Here is a 14,745-nt window from a genome sequence, read left to right on the forward strand (position 1 = left end):
TATGTATTTGTATACTATGGTTTTTTTCTACATACATATAGGTATAATAAAGATTAGATTATAAACTAGGCAGTCATAAAATAATTTAACAAAAACTCTAACAAAAGTTATAAGAATATGTTTTCTCTTGATAGATTCCAGACAAATTGTATTTTTGGATCCTGAGTAAGTAAAACCATGAATATAGGAGATTTTTGTACATGATTCAAAATATAAAAGGTTTAAAGGAGTCTATAGTGAAAAGTCTCTTTGAGCTATACAAGACAGTTTCTAAAAAAGCAATCACAACAAACAAACACATATGTCTTTGTTCTTCAGGATCTGTTGGTAATTCAAGTCTTTGCAAGAACTTTTCTGTAGGGATACTGGAGATTTGAAGGGGAGACACCACTGATATCCTACTCAAGACAGTGTCACTAAAATATATCCAGAGTATTTAGTAGCACAGATTATATATACCCACTGATCAATTTTTGATCCCCAGCACCCATATAAAAAGTTACATGTAGGGGTACCACTGTAAACCTAGGGTTGGGGATGGGGAAAAAGAGAGATCCCTGGGGCTGTCTGGCCACTTAGCCTAACCAAATTGGTGTGTCCCTGGGAGAAAGCCTGTGTTGTGGTGCACAGGCATACACTCAGGTAAACACACTCTTAACAACAATGTGGATGGCTCCCTAGCAACCACATTTGAGGCTGACCTCTGGCTCCCACACAATTCACGTCAATGTTCTCACACCTATCCATGTCCACCATTTTCTAAGAAAGGCACCAAGAGGGAACTGAAACTAAGAACAGCAACTTTTTTCTAAGTTTTCTAAAAAGAGAATTACCAATCAACCAACCTGACATCATATTGGCGCTGCTGACAGGTGTACTGCCCCCTGGCATGCTGGATGAACTCATTCGAGCCTGGTCTTTCACAACAGTGTCTAGAAAACAGATTATAAAGTTAGATTCTGTTCTGCTTAATGTACTAAACCAGTTGAGGAGAAATAAGAGTAGCTACCTTCAATCTTTACCTTTAATTTATACTCTATCACTTTTAGAACACACAGTGGCAACTATCATCATGAATCAAATAAACAGTGCATAATAAACACCCAGCCTGTAGAACTGTGGTTAAAAAACCAAGTCTGAACACAACAGTAGGATGATAAGAAAATATCCATTATAGAGCTAAATTAAAAATAATGATGGTTAAATGAATGTTTAATGGAGATAATACAATCTAACCTGGCCAAGAAAACACTTTATTATCAGTAAATTGGTCCACCAGAGCAGGAGACTGAATGGGCCAAAGCTATTTGCCTATGTAGGTTAGTGCTATAAGCAGCCTATGTGTTTTAGTTATCATAATTGGCTATATACCCATAAACTTTAATGGTTTATACAATAGTTAAGATTTGTAAATTTCACTGGCTTTCTCCAACAAATGATTGGCAGAGATGGAACAGGTCAAGACCTATTATATTCCATCAGGCCAAACCAGCCACTGGGAATTGGTAGGAAAATGTCTATAGACAAAAATCTTTGCAACAATTCTGCTTTGTTTTGTTTTGTATAGATTCTTACTTTATAACCCAGCCTGTCTTGGGTATGTAATCCAATCTGACTTGGAAATTGTGGTGAACCTCCTGTCGAGGTCTCTGAAATACAGAGATTATAGGCATGAACCACATGTCTGGTAGACAGCAAAACTTCATTAAAACATTATCATGTCCTTTTTTGGTAGCACTGTGGATTAAACTGAAGGTTTTACATGTACTGGGTAAGTGTTCTACCACTGGCTATATCCCTATCTCTCTTCCCAGTAATTCTGCATGTCAACTGCTGACAGTGCCCCTCAGCTGAAGAAAATGAGGCTCAGAATGGGTGAAGTAACTTTTTGGTAGGAGCTAGATTCCAGATCTGATCTACAACACTCAGAACCTTGTTTACAACATAAATTCTCCTCTGCCTCATATAATCCGCTAGGCAGTGAAGGGCTACACAACTGGACTCACAGAAGTAAGGATGCTCCATAGCCTCTCTTGCAGTGAGCCGTGACTGGTGGTCATATCGCAGGAGCTTGTCCAGAAAATCCAAGGCCTCAGGGCTAACGAGGTGTTGATTTTCACTGTGGACAAAGCGTTCCCATCGCTTACGAGAGTGTCTGTAAGGCAAAGCTAGAAATGAGAAATGGGATGCAGGGTACAGAACAAAAGCAAAGAAAAATAAAATCCAAAGGACAGTCTTCTTTCCCCTTTGAAGAACCACACTTGAGGTTGTTAATGTTCTTGTGCAGCAGTCAGAGCCTGAGCTAGCCAATACTCTTCCTCTATCTTCATTCTTCGCCAATTCTGCCACTTGGCAGATAAATATCTGTGTCCTCGTATGAAGTGTCCAGTATATTCCTATTCTGTCTCTTCAGCACTGCCAGGCAGCTGTCAGCAAATCAGTCTATTTCTTTGTTTAGAAAGTCCTAACATTTAAGACACAAACTGTATCAATGTTGGATTCAACTGGATTCTTCTACTTAGACCCAAACTTACTTAAATCCCTTTCACAGGATCCCTCTGACTATAATCATCACACTCAAGACTTTTCTATGTTAATTTGGACAGAGGGCCATTCAATCTGATGTCATGTGTGCTCAAACAGCATCCTGCAGCTCCAGATCAGACACCTTACACTTTTGGCAAAGAGAACAAGATAATTTCAAGGAACCAAAATGCCAAAACACAGACAAATTTTGTGTGTGTATGTATGACTTACCTGCCCAAGATATCGTTGAAACGTGGATCTAATTCAATGTTGTACTTGTCAATATAGTCATATAAATCTTCTGTTCCCAGAACCTTGGCTATCCTCACCAACTAATATTAAAGAAAAACAAAGCTCACAACACAAGCATATTGTATGATCAAATCAGTAACCAATAATAAATGAATTAAATAAACGGTACTGATATACCCTAAAATAAATGTTGTCCCTTAATGCTTAGTTCAAATTTTGGTGTGTAGCAGGAGTATTTCCTATAAAGTCCTTAAGTCAACTCAATGTGAAAATGTTAGAAAAGTCCAACTATTTTGCCTTTTTCTCCCCTTAAAAGCCCCCCCCTCCCCCCAAGGATCTTTTTCCTCCTCACAACTCAAACGATGAAGTCTCTTCTTTGGAACTTGCCACACTTCTGCATTTATATTACTATAGTCAATTGCTTCTATTGCTGGATTTACCTATAGTCAATGAGCTATCTGAAGGCATTCCTCTTTGTAGACTTTAGTGGCACACACCTTTAATCCCAGCACTTGAGGGGTGGGGAAACAGAGGAAGGCAGATCTGCTTTCCAGGTCAGTCAAGGCTACACAGAGATACCCTGGCTCAAAAAACAAAACAAAACATCTACTCTGCCCAAAGAGAACTAGACATTAATACCTTCCTATTATCACCACTAATTTAGTTTAATTTCCTCAAATTCTAAGGGGCAAGTGTAATTAGTTCAAAGTACCACCTACATTTCTATTATATAGATACATACACCTAAACACAATTTATATAGAGAATTCTACCACTGAACCACCCATGCAACTTCAATTTATTTAGAGAAAATGACCAAAGCACTATTAAATATAAGCCGACACATGGAAGAAAATATTTTCCTCTCTTCTAAAAGAGTTCTATTTTTATTTTATGTGTATGGGTGTTTTGTCTACATGTACGATGTGGCCAATCACTTGGAGGGTTAGAGCACTTGGACCTGCAGTTAGCCATTGTGTAGGTACTGGAAACTGAAACCAGGTCCTCTGCAAGGTCAAAAAGTGAACTTACCACTGACTGACCCATCTCTCTAGTCTCATCTTTTTTTTCTTTCGAGAAAAGGTTTCTCTGTGTAACAGCCCTGGCTGTCTTGGAACTTTTTGTAGACCAGGCTGTCCTCAAACTCACACTGCCTCCCAAGTGCTGGGATTAAGGGTGTGCACTACCATGCCTGGCTCCAGCCTCATTTTTTGAAAACTATTTAACACCCCCCCCCATAACAGCAAAAAGCAACCTTTTATGTATGTATGTGTACCACATGTGTGTTGTGCTCATGGAGGCCAGAAGAGGACATCAGATTACTCAGAACTGTAATTACAGCCGGTTGAGAGCTAACCTATGTGGGTGCTAAAAACTACACCCAGGTCATCTGCAAGCGCAGCAAACCCTCTAAACCACTAAGTTGTCTCTGTAGTCCTGAACATGTATGTATTTTATAGAACATTTTACATACACACTTTACAATGAAGCAACAAACATTAACAAGACTGGGAGAGGGGTGAGACTCTGATGTCTGAAGATTAAAATGTACGGCTCCAGTGAACAAATAGACAATTATCAGGCACTGTGCATTAAGAATTGGACTTGGAGGTGAGACTGAGAGGAGGGGGTTATGAGGCAACTGTACTTTATATTTAAAAAAAAAATTGTTTTATTTTTTTAAGTTTTTGAGACAAATTCACCCTGTGTAGCTCTGACTGTCCTGGAACTTGCTGTGTAGACCAAGTTAGCTTTTAACTCACAGAGATCTGTTGCCTCTTCCTCCTGAGTGATGGGATTAAAGGTATGAGTGGGGGTGGGGGCATGACACAGGACATGAACTCTGGGATCCACATGCCCACATGCCTTTTGCCTCCTAGGTACAAGGAATACAAAACCACATCTGGATGGGTTTTTAATTTTTTTTTTCTTTTGTGGTTTTTCGAGACAAGGTTTCTCTGTGGCTTTGGAGCCTGTCCTGGAACTAGCTCTTGTAGACCAGGTTGGCCTCGAACTCACAGAGATCTGCCTGCCTCTGCCTCTCAAGTGCTGGGTTTAAAGGCATGCACCACCACTGCCCAGCGTGGGTTTTTAATTTTTAAAGCTTGTAGCCCAGCCTGGCTTGGAGCTCACCTGTAGTTCAACCCCACTGAAGTTTCTTATGAGTTTGTAGATCTGGCTAATTTTTTAACAGGTCAATAAATTTCTTAGTGGGAATAACATGTCATCACCTGATCATAATTGTCATGTCCATGGAAAAATGGCTCCTTCCGGAAGATCATACTTGCCAGCATACAACCCAAGCTCCACATATCCAAACTATAATCATACATCTGTATTAAAGAAAACATTGTTATCACATGAATTCCCAGACTTGTCACTTCCAGATACAATAGACATTATAAAATAATTTTAAAAATCACTTTGCTCACAGTGAACCATCAATAACACATTCATGTACCACTTCTCAGTCTTTTTACGACTTCTTTTACCCAGTTATTGGCTTGTGTTTTTTCTTTTTTCTTTTTTTTAAGTACTGGGGATCGATCGAATCTTGATCAAAATCCTTTTGCCTCTATCTCCTAAAAGCAGGATTAGAAGATGTCTTCTGGATCAAGATAATCTTTTATTGGTTATCTTCTGGTTTTGCTTTGGCAAATTTAGGACCATAATTTAACATTACCACAAACAAAACAAATTACAGAAGACAGCTCATGTATTTGTTACATTTTACCTTAAAAAGGACAGCTATAGATATAATAAATGGTTTACTCAAAGCACAAACTGACATTTCTGTAAATTCTGTGCTAAATAAGCACAGGAACAACACTGTACTTGTCATTCTCTTCTTACCTGATAATCTACAAGTAGCTCTGGACCTTTGAAGTATCGGGAAGCAACTCGAACATTATATTCTTGGCCAGGATGGTAAAATTCAGCTAAGCCCCAGTCTATTAGCCTTAGCTGAAAGGGGTGGGAGGGAGAACAAGTCACATATAACTATAGCATCTTTCATCTACTCTCATTCCAACAATGGACTGCTCCAGAGAAAGCATCCTCAACAAGGTGTTCACATCCTTGCCAGCACTTTGCAATGCCATTGAATTTTCATTTAAGCGATTTCACCACACATGCAGGGAACTTTCAACATGCCTGCACTCTGCCCAGACCCCGCTCCCCGCCCTCAGAGAAAGGGTCTGGGAAAACATGACTTGAAGGTTCTCTTCCCCCGACCTTATTTCCTTCTTTCCTTTCTATCTCAGTTCTAGTCATGCTGCTATTCCAGCATGCCATATTGTGATATTATGATTTTAATATATATACATTATTTTTTTATCCGTGGCTTCTGACTAATTTCCACAATACCTATATTTTCTAAGTTTCTAAAATGATAAACATACTTTTGGTAAAGTTTTTGCCTTTTTCTTTGTGTGCTAGCCTTTGACCCTAGCTAGGACTTCCTAGGCATTGAGCTACATTCCTAGCCTGAGTTCCTGGTACAGTGTAGGCCTCAGACAGCAAAACTGTAAACCCCTCCCTTATGTACTCATTTTGCCCATTCTCTTTTTTTCTGAAGGTTAAGTAACAGAAACTGAGTTTCTCTTTCCTAAACTAGATCACAAAAACCTGTATAAAAATGTGTTTTGGGGCGGGCAGTGATAGTGGTGCATGCCTTTAATCCCAGCACATTTTTTTTCGAGACAGGGTTTCTCTGTGTGACAGTTCTGACTGTCCTGGAACTAGCTCTTGTAGACCAGGCTAGCCTCAAACTCACAGAGATCCACCTGCCTCCGCCTCCCAGGTGCTGGGATTAAAGGCGTGAGCCACCATGGCCTGGCATGTAATAATATCATTTTTAACAAACCAGTAAATCTATTTACCTAAATTCTGAAATATTCTAGTAAATTGAACCAGAGAAGGGTTGGGTAAAAAAGCAATAGTTGTTGTTGTTCAAAAATGCAGCTACAACAACCTGGGGCTTGTAGCCAGCATCTGAAAGGGAAGAAGGGGAAGTCTGAGAAATCTGATAAATGTCTAGGCACTCAGTGTTACACTGAATCAAAAAAGAAAATACGATGTGCTGATGTCTGCCCTAGAGTTTATTAGTTTACTCAGGGAGAGAAACTCTTTTTCTTCTTGGAATATATCTTTTTCTTAACATTGTATTGCTGGGTCCAGTCCAGTACTCTCAAAATTGTCACTTTTCTAATGGACCCTATAAAACATGCTATAAAACACTGTACTGGCTAGTTTTATTTTAACTTAACGCAAGCTAGAGTCATCTGGGAAGAAGTCTCAACTGAGAAAATGCCCTAACAGACTGGCAGACAGACAAGCCTGTGTTGCACTATCTTGACTGATGATATGTGAGAACCCAGCTCATTGTGGATGGTACTACTTAGCCATCCCCTTCTACAGCAAGGGGCCCTGGATTGGTAGTAGCAGGATGAGAAAGCAGGTCAGTAAGCAACATTCCTCTATGGTCTCTACCTCAGCTCTTGCCCTCCAGGTTCCCTCAGTGATGGACTTTGCTGTGGGACTATAAGCTGAAATAAATCTTTTCTTCCCTGAGTTGCTTTTGGCCATGGTTTTCTTTCACAGCAATAGAAACCCTAACTAATCACAACATATTCCTTAGTTAAATCTAAAGTATTTTCTGTGATTTGCCACTGCCTACTCACTGATCCCACCATCCTTCCTTCCCTTTCCAATACCTCCCCGAAATAGGTTCTCACTATATAGAACCAAGCTGGCCTTGAACTCGAAGCAAAATCTCCCAAGTATTGGAGACTGCTTGCATAATGGCTTTAGTTACCACACTTGACTGAAACGTAACCTCTTCGTAAAAGCATTTTTGTCTGCTTTGTTCATTCATGTACCTCTGGCCTCAAACTACCTGTTACAAGGTATGTGTCAGAAAATGTATTAACTAGTCACCTAAATTCCTTTACGTTTACAACAGTCATCATTGTGTAAAAAGATGAATGTCAGGGATGAGGAGAAAGCTCAGTCAAAGTGCTTGACATAAAAGGATATGAACTACGGAGCGGTGATAGCGCACGCCTTTAATCACAGTACTCAAGAGGGAGAGGCAGGTAGATATTTGTGAGTGTGAGGCCAGTCTGGTCTACTGAGCTACTTCCAGGACAGTTAGGGCAGTTACACAGAGAAATCTTGTCTCAAAATACAAAACCAAAACAAAAAAGGGATATGAACCTGAATTTTAACCTCAGCACACAAACAAAAACAAGTACCAAGGAGGGTAGCACACATTGGTAATCACAGCACTGCAGAAATAATGGCAGGGGGAATGACTCATGCAGCTCACCGGCTAGCCAGCTACCAAATTAGTGAGTACCAGGTGCCAATAGGAGACACCATCTCAAAACAAACAAACAAACAAAAACAAAACAACAACAACAACAACAAAAGAACACAAAACAAAAAACCAGAGATGTATGAATCTAGAGGAAGAGGAAGAAACCCAAGATTGACACACATACACCGACACGTTGAGTTCAGCTCCCAGTGTCACATAAACTGAGCATGGAGACACACTGTAATCTCAGCACTCAAAAGATAGAGGCAGGAGGATCAGAAGTTCAAAGATACCCTCTGATATATAACAAGATACTGCTTTGGGTTGCAGTTCAGCAAGTTAAAAGCACTTTCTACCAAGGTTGATGACCTCAGTTCAAGTCCTGGGACTTACATGGTAGAAAGAAAAAAAAAAATGACACCAAAGTTTTCCTCTGAGCTCTATACATATGCCATGGTATACAGATGTCCAAACTCATATACACAACCCCACTCCTCCCTTCACAAAATAATGAATTTTTAAAAAAGATTCTATCACTCCAGGTGTGGTAACACACACTTTTCATCCCAGCATTTAGGAGGCAGAAACAGGTAGATCTCTGTGAGTTTGGAGCCAGCCTGGTCTACAGAGCAAGACCCAGGACAGCCAAGGTTAGACAGAGAAACCATCTCAAAAACAAACAAAAGCAGGAAGAGAAGGAAGCAAAAACAGAAGGAGAAAGAGCTAGCTATTGAGTAAAACTTTGTCTCAAGAAGAAAAGTATATATACATATTGACACATGCCTTTTAATCCCAGCACTCAGGAGGCAGAAGCAAACAGGTGGATTGCTATGAGTTTGAGGCTAGCCTGGTCTACACAGTGAGTTCCAGGACAGCCAGGGCGACAAAGAGAGACCCTGTTTCAACACACACAAATAAAAAAGGGGGTCCAGAGGAATGGGGAGATGGTTCAGCTAATAAAGTGCCCGTCGGCTGTATAAATAAGAAAACCTGAGTTCTGACCACACGACCTATGTTATAAACTAGGTGTGATAGCATGTGTCTGTAATCCCAGAGGCTGACAAGACAGGGGCATTCCCGAGGACAATGGTCAGAGACATTAGCAAATTCCTCCAGTTTGAGGTTCAGCGAGAAACCCTGTCTGAAATAATGAAATGGAGAGTAATCGAGGAAGACATATGACATTGACCTCTATCTTCTAAATCCAGGTGTTCTGAGGTGTGTGCTTGCGTGCACGTGCGCATGTGCGCGCGCGCGCACGCACACATACACACAAAAATCTGAAATATTACAAAGCATGCTGCTATTACAGCATTTGTAAAGGCTTCTTGATCTCTGCTACCAAAGCAGCGTGTTCTGAATAATTTATCAACTTCATAAGCATGTGTTTCATTTATTCATTTACTCATTTATTTATTTAGTTGTTCAAGGCAGGCTATTTATTTATTTGTTTGTTCAGGGCAGGTTTTCCCTGTGTAGCCTTATCTGTCCTGGAACTTGCCCTACAATAGCCCTGAAACTTGCTATGTAGACCACCCTAGCCTTGGACTCAAGAGATCCCCCTGCCTCTGTGCTGGGATTAATGGCATGTGCCACCACACTCAGCCCAAGTATGGACAAGTATTTTATCAAGTATCTAACAGGGACTAAGGACTAAGGCAATAGGGGTAAGTATTGAAGATGAACTGCTAACTCTCCACCGTATTTACAAAAGAAGTTCAACTATGACATTACCTTTCTGTGCTCATGATCAATCATGACATTATGGGGTTTCACATCTCTGTGCATAATCCCCATGCTGTGACAATAATCCAAGGCCTGCAAAAAAGAAAAATTTGTTTACATGAGTCAGTGTTTTAAGTAACTTGTTTTTTTCTTCCGTGTCAGTTTTTTTTCTAACTTCACAATCCAGAAATCAGGGAATCAGGAACAGTTGCTCTCAGCTATTCCTCAAAACCTGGTTCATAGTCAAATATCATATTCAAGTTACAAAATCATCTCGTCTCATCCCATTTCTCTGTCTCTCCCTCTCTCTGATAAACAGGGTCTTGCTATGTTGTAGCCAAGCTACTTAGACTTCTGTCAACCTACCCCCTCAGCCTTCTGAGTGCCGGGATTACAGATACGTGCTGCTCTTTACTTTGAAATATTTCAGCATCCTTTCTGTTCAGAAAGACCTGAAGTCTACAGCAACTGTACAACTTCTTATCCAAATTATTTTTATAAACACATTCTCCTCAGAAGAAAATTCGCCTACCAACACTTTGTTTGAAGAACAGTAATTTCTTCAGTGGCTGAGAGTGGGGGTGAATCCCCACCTGCCTGTTTATACGAATGTTTTATCGGCACACAACTATGACTGTATATACACACCATCCATGGCTATTTTCTTGCTGTAACAGCAGAGGCGAACAGCAGGACACAGACTTTAGCCCTATAAAGAAATCTGTCAACTCCTGATCTAGGTCATCTATCAAATCTGAATACAGTTCATAAGCTTAAGTTAAAGTGAATAGAGCAACACACCTTTGAGTTTGTCAATCCTGGCCTTTAGTCAACCACTGTCATTAGCTACGTAAGTTCTTGTTCTTCCTAGGACAACCTGTGATTCTAGTTTGCAGGGCTGGGCAAAATATGTCTACAGCTTTAAGTCCTGCTTTCCGCATGAGTCAACAGAAGATCAAATGTCTCTGAAGGTATAATCTTTTGATGCTATTTTGGGGGGAAGGAGGAGGGAAGGGAAACAGTGTTTCACTATTTAACTCTGGCTGGCCTAGAACTCACTATGTACAACAGACTGGCCTCAAAACCAGAGTTCTGCCTGCCTCTGCCTCCCAAGTGCTGGGATCAATAGCATGTGCAAACATGCCTAGCTTTCTTTTGATACTTTTAAATCTTAAACAGCTGGCATGGTATTAAAACCTAAATTCATAAGAAATTTTAGCCAACTAAGCAGTTCTCTCCTTATAAAGCTGATCTTGGAACTATTGAGTGCCAAGGATTTGTGATCTCACTTTAGAAATCAAAGTCCACTGTAATGAACAGTCTACAGGAAGAAATTTACAGTCCTTAGAACAATAACTCTGAGGGTTGAGGTCAAGAATCTTTCTTTAATCTTGTTTATTTCTTAACAGTCTCACTCTGTAGCCCAGGCTGGCCCCGGACACGCAGCAGCACTCATACTGGGATCACAGGAGAGTCTGCACTGCCAGGCTACTGTCATCTGTTGAGTCCTAAGTAAAATAAAGTATATCGACAGCCAATGCACCAAAAAAAAGTTGTTTTCACACTGTCACTTCCACTCCCAGTTTTCTTTAAGGCATTCTAGGGCTGGGGAAACAGCTAATTGGTAAAATCCCTGTTTGGCATGCATCACAGGATAAAAACTGTAATCAAAAGAGAAAAAAAAAGGGGGGTGGGGGCATCGTAAAGTTGGGTGTGGTGGGGTGATAACTGCGAGTCCTAGAATGTGGGAAGCTAGGGCAGGAGGATCACCAAGAAAGGCCACCCTTGCTTAAGAGGCCCGGTCGCATAAAACCCACATGTTCTAATTACAGTTCTTTTGCACCCCATTTCATTACTGAGACTTTACCCAAGAGTCTAATACTAAAACAGTTTACAAATACTGCTGAAGCTCCCTGAGTTTAGCACACATTACAAAGTTAACCCCCTGGTTTTTCTACTATCAAATAAACTTCTCAACGGAGCAAAGACCAATTTAAAAATACTTAGTACCTACAGTTACTTACTTTTAGAATTTCATACATGTAAAATCGAATGTCATAGTCTGTTAACGTCTGGTACAATTGCTGTTAAAGACAAATGAAATTATTTAAGCTATAAAACAATGCTAAGCTAACACTTTTCTCATCCTAATTAATAGTAACCAACTAAAAACTGGCTCATTCGCCATGGTCCCAAGATTTGTTTTTCAAATGCTATTTCTCCACTTTCAAGAGACTCTTGAAGTCTTCACCTCACATGCAAAGGTAAAGAATAACACAAACACATACCGAAGCTATAATTCAATGCTGGACCTACCTATACATACGACTGGCACAACATGCACTGATATACTTTTACCTCCTGGGGTTTTCTCTTCATTTACCTTCTAACTTCCTTCAAAGGCATTTTGGTAGACAATCTTTATAGTAGTGAAATGTTCTTCTTATGCCTACACACTTGGTACTACCATCACCAGGGGGATATGAAAATGTAAAGACAGATTTGCTGAGCCAATAGAACAGAACTATTCCAGTGTAGGGTTAACCTAGACTGCAAACATCTGCAATATAACTTTTCCAGTTTCTAAAAAGGCTGCAGATTATTTTTTACAACTAATTCCCTTTAAATGGTGAGCGGCATTCTCTGGAAGTTTGAGTTTATTATTCTGATTCTAAAATACCTAAAATAGTTCTTTTTTCTCTTTTTTTTTCAAACAAAATAAACCATCTGTTTAGTATACTAACATTCAGACACTGGATTTGTACAAAGTCAAGTCAAACTCTATTAAATGTGTACTTGAGGAAAGTGCCTACATTCTTCAGTTATACCAGAACAGAGAACTGTTTGAATAAAAGATATGTATTGTCCATGTTTGTGCTATAGCAAAATCTTACATGACCTTTTCTCATTATCTTTTATGATCCATACCCTAGGGGAGTACAATGATACATCTCAATGATAGTTGAACTGCCAGGCACTTTAAACACTCAAGACTTGGGTTCAATATCCAACAGAACAAGAATAAGGAAAAAGAATAAGAGTCCAAAGTTCCTAAGATCTTATGAAATATGCATGTAGTCCCTACTATTACAGAAATATTTTATTCTCTCTTGAACCTAAAGTCAGCATATACTGTCACCTTCACTAGTCTGATTACCAGCAGAAACTATTAAATCAGTAATAAATATGCTAGCTATAAATGTACTTACTAGTTATTCAAAGAGCACTAAACAGATGCAAGTGTAAAATATCCAGACATGGAAAACAGATACTACTTTTAGCACTGATCAATCAATCTAGCAGCAAAACATTCTTTTTAAAACAAGCAAAAAGCAAGCTCTTTTTATACCAACGTTCCCAAAAGATGTTCTGTATAGTTGGAAATGGTTGCTTATACCTTGAAGTCTGTGTTGTTTACGTGTTCAAAAACCAAGGCGGGGGTTCGTGACTAAGGGAAGAAAAAGGAAAATGCATTAGTATTGGTCCAAGCAGCTTTAGTTAACAGCTTGTGGTCTTTGTGTGGGGAATGTAGCAGCCTTTGCTACAGTAGTAAGAAACCTTGTCCACTCTTATTGTTACCAAACTTAGGCTATTTTTGGAAGGATTTTGAAGAAACCTCCCAAGGTTCTAGAGGACCCAATAATATTCCTACTGCCCATTGGCCCTAGGCCTAGGTTTGCAGACTGGATTTCAACACATTTGGTTTTTTAAGGATATCAGTCTCTTAGAATAACAGATTTTGTGGGTACATATGTGTGCACATGTTTTAATTCTCTTCCTTCAAAGCAGGAACACTAAGCTGGTTAAATGTGTAATTGATTTAGAACATTTAAAGCAATATTTAATGGTAGGGTAGTAAAAACAGAACAAAGTAAGTTGTACTTTGGGCCCAATACCCCCTGAGCCCTGGCAAGCCTAGTTAACAATGACTATACTCACCACAGGGTCTTTTACAATGTCTGCAAGTGTGATGATGTTGGGACCACCTCTCAAATTCTCCAAAATCTTTATTTCACGCTTAATTTTCTTCTTTTTTACTGGCTGAAATGGTAAAAGTGTATTAGCATATACACACAAAAGTACTTCTCAGTACATCTCAGTTACTGTAATACAGAACAGCATCTATCTGAGCTTCCTCGAGAAAGGAAATGCGACAGACTTCTCCCAGCACTGCAGGCATAAAAATTCCCACTTCAAAGACCAGATAGTCACACAATCATCATTTGGTCTCTATAAATAGTAGTACGTTACACTTTAAAACCTTGTGAACCATCATTTAAAATGGCAACATAGTAGATCCTATAAAACAAAACAACAACAACAACAACAAAAAAACCAAACTTTTAGTGGTCTAGAGAGAAGGCTCGGCCTATAATGGCACTTTGCCACCAACACTGCTGTGCTGACCCTCTGAGATTCTTTCCAAGTCCATGTGATGAAAGGAGAGAATCAACTCTTGCAAGTTGTCTTCTAATCTCCAAACACTCACAAAATAAGTAAATAAATAATGTTAAAATAAAGCTTTTAATGCATTAAAAAAAAAGAGGGGGTCTTTTTTATTTCTTCCTATAACTAAAGTGGCTTCAAGTTCATACCAATATTCCTGCTTTCCTTCCAGATGTACTTTAAAGGAATGCAATTTCTTAAAAAAAAAAAAAAAAAAGGCTAATAGCTAGAACTAATAGTTTTTGTGTTCATAGGTGTCTGTGCACTAAGTGAGACAGCGCACGCCTTTAATTCCAGTATTTAGGAGACAGAGGCAAGTGGATATCAATGAGTTCAAGGACAACCTGGTCTACAAAGTTGAGTTCCAGAACAGTCAGGACTGTTACACAAAGAAACCCTGTCTCAAAAACAAAACAAAAGAAAAACAAACAAACAAAAACCTGTGATGTGAGACAAGAAAAATGCTACAAATGAAA

The 14,745-nt window shown here is 39.4% G+C and overlaps 1 protein-coding gene across 1 annotated transcript in view; it reads right to left on the bottom strand.

Moving 5' to 3' along the window:
* Positions 1-14,745, bottom strand: part of Csnk2a1 (casein kinase 2 alpha 1) — a 49,207-nt gene that overhangs the window by 8,996 nt on the left and 25,466 nt on the right. The window contains 9 exon segments of the mRNA XM_057781247.1: positions 846-932; positions 2,007-2,155; positions 2,758-2,858; positions 5,010-5,111; positions 5,632-5,742; positions 9,833-9,916; positions 11,848-11,907; positions 13,221-13,271; positions 13,763-13,864. Of these exon segments, the coding sequence (XP_057637230.1) occupies positions 846-932; positions 2,007-2,155; positions 2,758-2,858; positions 5,010-5,111; positions 5,632-5,742; positions 9,833-9,916; positions 11,848-11,907; positions 13,221-13,271; positions 13,763-13,864 (847 nt within the window).

This window comes from Chionomys nivalis, chromosome 9, assembly GCF_950005125.1.
Source record: "Chionomys nivalis chromosome 9, mChiNiv1.1, whole genome shotgun sequence".
In the NCBI taxonomy this organism is placed as follows: Eukaryota; Metazoa; Chordata; class Mammalia; order Rodentia; family Cricetidae; genus Chionomys; species Chionomys nivalis.